This window comes from Belonocnema kinseyi, chromosome 10, assembly GCF_010883055.1.
Source record: "Belonocnema kinseyi isolate 2016_QV_RU_SX_M_011 chromosome 10, B_treatae_v1, whole genome shotgun sequence".
NCBI classification, from domain to species: Eukaryota; Metazoa; Arthropoda; class Insecta; order Hymenoptera; family Cynipidae; genus Belonocnema; species Belonocnema kinseyi.
The window spans coordinates 8,959,785-8,963,940 of NC_046666.1; the positions used below are offsets into that span (position 1 = coordinate 8,959,785).

General features: G+C 28.9%; 1 protein-coding gene across 1 annotated transcript in view; it reads left to right on the top strand.

Annotated features, from left to right (window-relative positions):
* LOC117181685 (organic cation transporter protein-like) overlaps nt 1–4,156 on the top strand; it is a 91,199-nt gene that overhangs the window by 38,650 nt on the left and 48,393 nt on the right. Inside the window, exon 2 of the mRNA XM_033374609.1 lies at nt 2,397–2,595. Within this exon, the coding sequence (XP_033230500.1) occupies nt 2,397–2,595 (199 nt within the window). The remainder of the gene's footprint in view (nt 1–2,396; nt 2,596–4,156) is intronic.

The following is a 4,156-nucleotide window of genomic DNA, read 5'->3' on the forward strand; positions in this document are numbered from 1 at the left end:
AAGCTATCTAAGGATGGTACTATAGAACGCCACCTCAAGGTAGGCCTAGTGGCGCCATCTCTTGGTCAGGCCGGAAACTTATCAATCCACCCTCGTACTTCAGTCAAGTAAAATTCACTTGGTACAAGTAATCTCTTTTTTTAGTGTAGAAAATTCTACGGTAAGCCATTTAGTGTCAACTGTTCTGGATCATTTGTTTATTTGATAATACGAAAATTGTTCTGTTTCTTTGTAATTAAAAATCTAATCACGCAATCGTAGGCACACAAAGATTCAAGTAATTTCACGTATTTTCCATGTAATCACTTAATCGCAACTCATTCTGTTTCCAGATCACTTATTTTGATAAGGTTCGCCGAAATGCAAACATTTTTGTTCTTTCGCGACGTTACGAACTCTCGAACGTGGACTGTCATGTTGAATTGGGGTTGGCAAAACTCCATCATTTTTAATATGTTATCAACAAATTATTTTGGTTGAATAAACCAAATCATTTGCTTGATTACAGAAAAATGCTCTGCTAGATCCAACCAAAAATGTTGTTAAATTGATAAAATATTTTCTAAAATCAACAAAACGATTCAACTAAAAACTTAGATTGATTGAACCAAACAAATTTGGTTAACTGAACGAAAATTTGATTCATTTAACCAAAAGCTGTCTTGAAATCAACCAAATGTGGCCAACAGAACGATTTTGTTGAATAAAGAAAATTATTTTTCTGGGTGTATATGAAATTTAGTATGCAGAGTCTCTTAATGGGAATTTCGTATACTGATGTTTTAAATATAATATACAAATATATATTAATTGTACACTAAAATCTCAAACATTTTTAATAGTGAAGCAATTGTCCGGAAGTGTGTGTGTGTCTGGATGCTTGGATTTGTGTGCGTATGTCTCACTTTTTTGTGAAGACGACAACTTGAAAACGGGTTGCAGATAAATTCATGAAATTTGGATGGCTTATTTTCAACACTACTATTTGAATCTGACCAAGAAATTTCTCCAAATACTTATTGAATTTTTTCTAGTACATTATAAAATTTTAAAAATTGAGTTTGTATATAGTAAAACTTTTGTCATGAACACAATACAAAGTTGATGCAGGAATATAAAAGATTCCTTGGTTCAAGGTGAATCGATTGACCTATAATATCGGTAAAGTTTGTTGAACAGTAAGGAAGCTATGGTAATACATGAGATTTGAAAAAACGGTGTTTTACATTGAAATTTTTTTCACTAACATAATTTAAAATTGATAGAAGAACGGAAAATATTCCATGATTCGAGGCAAACCGATTGACCTATAATATTATTAATACACTTTATTGAAGAGTAAGGAACTTGTGCTCATTTATAATATTTGAAACATTTCTTTGGAACAGAAAAACTTTTGTAATCGACATAATTCAAATTTCTGGCGAGAATAGAAAAGACTTTTCAATTATACATGTTGAAATAAAATAATTCTGACAATTTAATAAAAAATCATAAAGTTAGGAGAGGGGTAGTGTGCGACGAAACTTCCCCCTTCCCTCTTCCAACTCAAAAAGTTACTATTTCCAATATAAAAATTAATGTTGCTGATTTGTCTTTGAATTTAAAGAATTTCTTATATTAATTTGTAATTTTGTATTTTCAGTAAATTTCTATTTTGAAATTGATAAAAATAATAACTTTAGTTTGTCTAATATGTAAAAAATTAATAATACTTCCCCTATTTGGAAAGAATTTAAAATAAGCACCATATATTAATAAATACAAAAAAAGTAGAAACACTTGAGATCGAATTCACAGCTACTTTTAAATATTAGCATTCATTATTTCAATTTTTCTTGAAATTAATAGTAATTGAATCAACATAATCAAAATACTCATATCTACATAAGCTGTTCTAATGATCCCGCTTTGTATGATATCAGACGTGAATTCTACAATCTTTTTCAATTTCTAAGTAGCACATTTTTGTTGACTAAACTTGCGGGTGATTACTGTACAAAAATTAACATTTGAAAGCTAGTTTCTGGTATTAAAACAGTCCACTAAAAATATCAAAGCAGGATTGAAGTAAGATTCAAATTTTGTTTGTTTGAAATGTTTTCTGTTTCTCTTAAGCATGAAGTTGCAAGAATTTAAAACAATGATCCCTTTTGTATTATTTGAGTTTGCTTTCTCAATCTGATCTTAGAAAAGTAAAATAGTACGAACGATGGCTTCAAAAAAAGATAATTTGATATTATAACAGGACGATAAAAAATGATGCTCAGTTAAAATGGAACTATATGTTTTACAGTCATCCCTTTTTTAAAATGAAAATCGACCATAATAATAAACGTGCACAAAAAATAATAATTACATGGTCGCTAAAAATCATCAAAATATTTTTTTTTCAGGGTAGCATTATCCATTCCTCCCGGCACAAATCATGGTAACCACGTGACTCGATCGAAATGTTCGATGTATGCCGTAAATTATACGGAGATCCTCGAAAAAGGAATAATCGTGGCTGATCCGAAGTGGCCTATCACAAATTGTAAACACGGCTGGGAATTCAATTACACGGTCATACCTTATCCGACCGTGGCAACCGAGGTAAATAATTGCTATATACACTATCCATAAATTTTCACTTCGGAAACGCGAATTTCGCCACCTAATTCACGTTAGTTCCAATCTTTCAACAAGTTTACCATTTTTATTTCTCATTTCAACAGCACTAACTTTCTTGTTATTTACAATCAAATATAATGATCTTTATTTTAAACTAGAACATAATGCGAATTATATGTACACTAATTACCCTTTGTTCAGAATAAAACTCGGTTTATTTTCTAACTTTTTGTTATAGATTTTACAGAAAATCGTATAGGATTTGAGAAAGTTGTATATTATTTGAGGAAGTTTCTTATTTATATAATTCATCTATCTTTTATAATTCTCCATCATAATTTATTCATATAATATATTAAATCTATAGACTGAATATAAATCACGCAATTCTTTAATTTACCTATACAATTCGTTAAAACTGGCAGATTGTTTTTCTCAATATTGAAAAATGGTTCGCCGCCTATATAATATAATCTGACAATGTACTTAAAGTATTTTTTAACAGTTGAAAAACATAAAAAATTCATTTTCATGGTACTTCCGGATAAACTATTTATCAATGTAGAATTTAATTGGACTTTTTAAATTAAACTCGAATTATTTATCAGATTCCATTTTCCATACATTCTTCGGACATATTTGTCACATAAATATGTTAAATTGTGTTTTTTTATTCAAATTTTATTTTTAAAGTTCAAGAGTAAGCAAAATGTAACATTATGTGAATGATGAAATTGAGAAAAATTCTAGATCTGTAATATATCATTTTATTCAAAGACCGACACAGTATTTAAAATTATATTTGCCATAAGTATATGTAACTTTATTTTCAAATAACAGTCAAAATTGTATTTTTATAATGAATAAAAAATAACCATTATTTTATATTTCCATTGTAATAATCACATTTAAATAGTATTTTTGAAAACCAAAACTTACAAAAAACGGTTCGTTTTTCCTAGTTCTAAAAAAAAATTATTATTCAACATGAAAACCTCTTATAAATAAAGACAATCTGGAATCTACAGAGTATATAAATCAGTTCTTGCTTTAAAAATGTTGTTGTAGATGATTCATCATTTTAGTTGAACAAATTTTTTGTTCAAAATTGAAATATTTTCTTGATTTGTTGTTGCAAATTAATTTTAACTATGGGCAATTGCTTTATTTAAAGAGATAAAAATACTGCGCTTTAATTCTATAAACAAACAGTTTATTCAAATTGCAGAAGAAAGGTACGTCTAACTCCTAAGTGTGAAGCAAAACGACTGTCGATGAAAGTCCTAGACTTAGGTCATAAAAATGTCACACTCACGCCCTTTTTAAAACAGTCAGCCCTGTATTCCAGATCATGGCATTCGTCACTTCACACCGAAACCATAAAACTAAACACTTACTTCTCTGTGCATTCTTAGAATTGTGAGAGGAGATTAACTTTTGCTTTACATTTTCACGCATTCCAACATTCTTTCTAATACTCAACACGCCCGCTCAAAAATTAATCGACGACAATTATTTTTATTTACATACTTACATACAACTT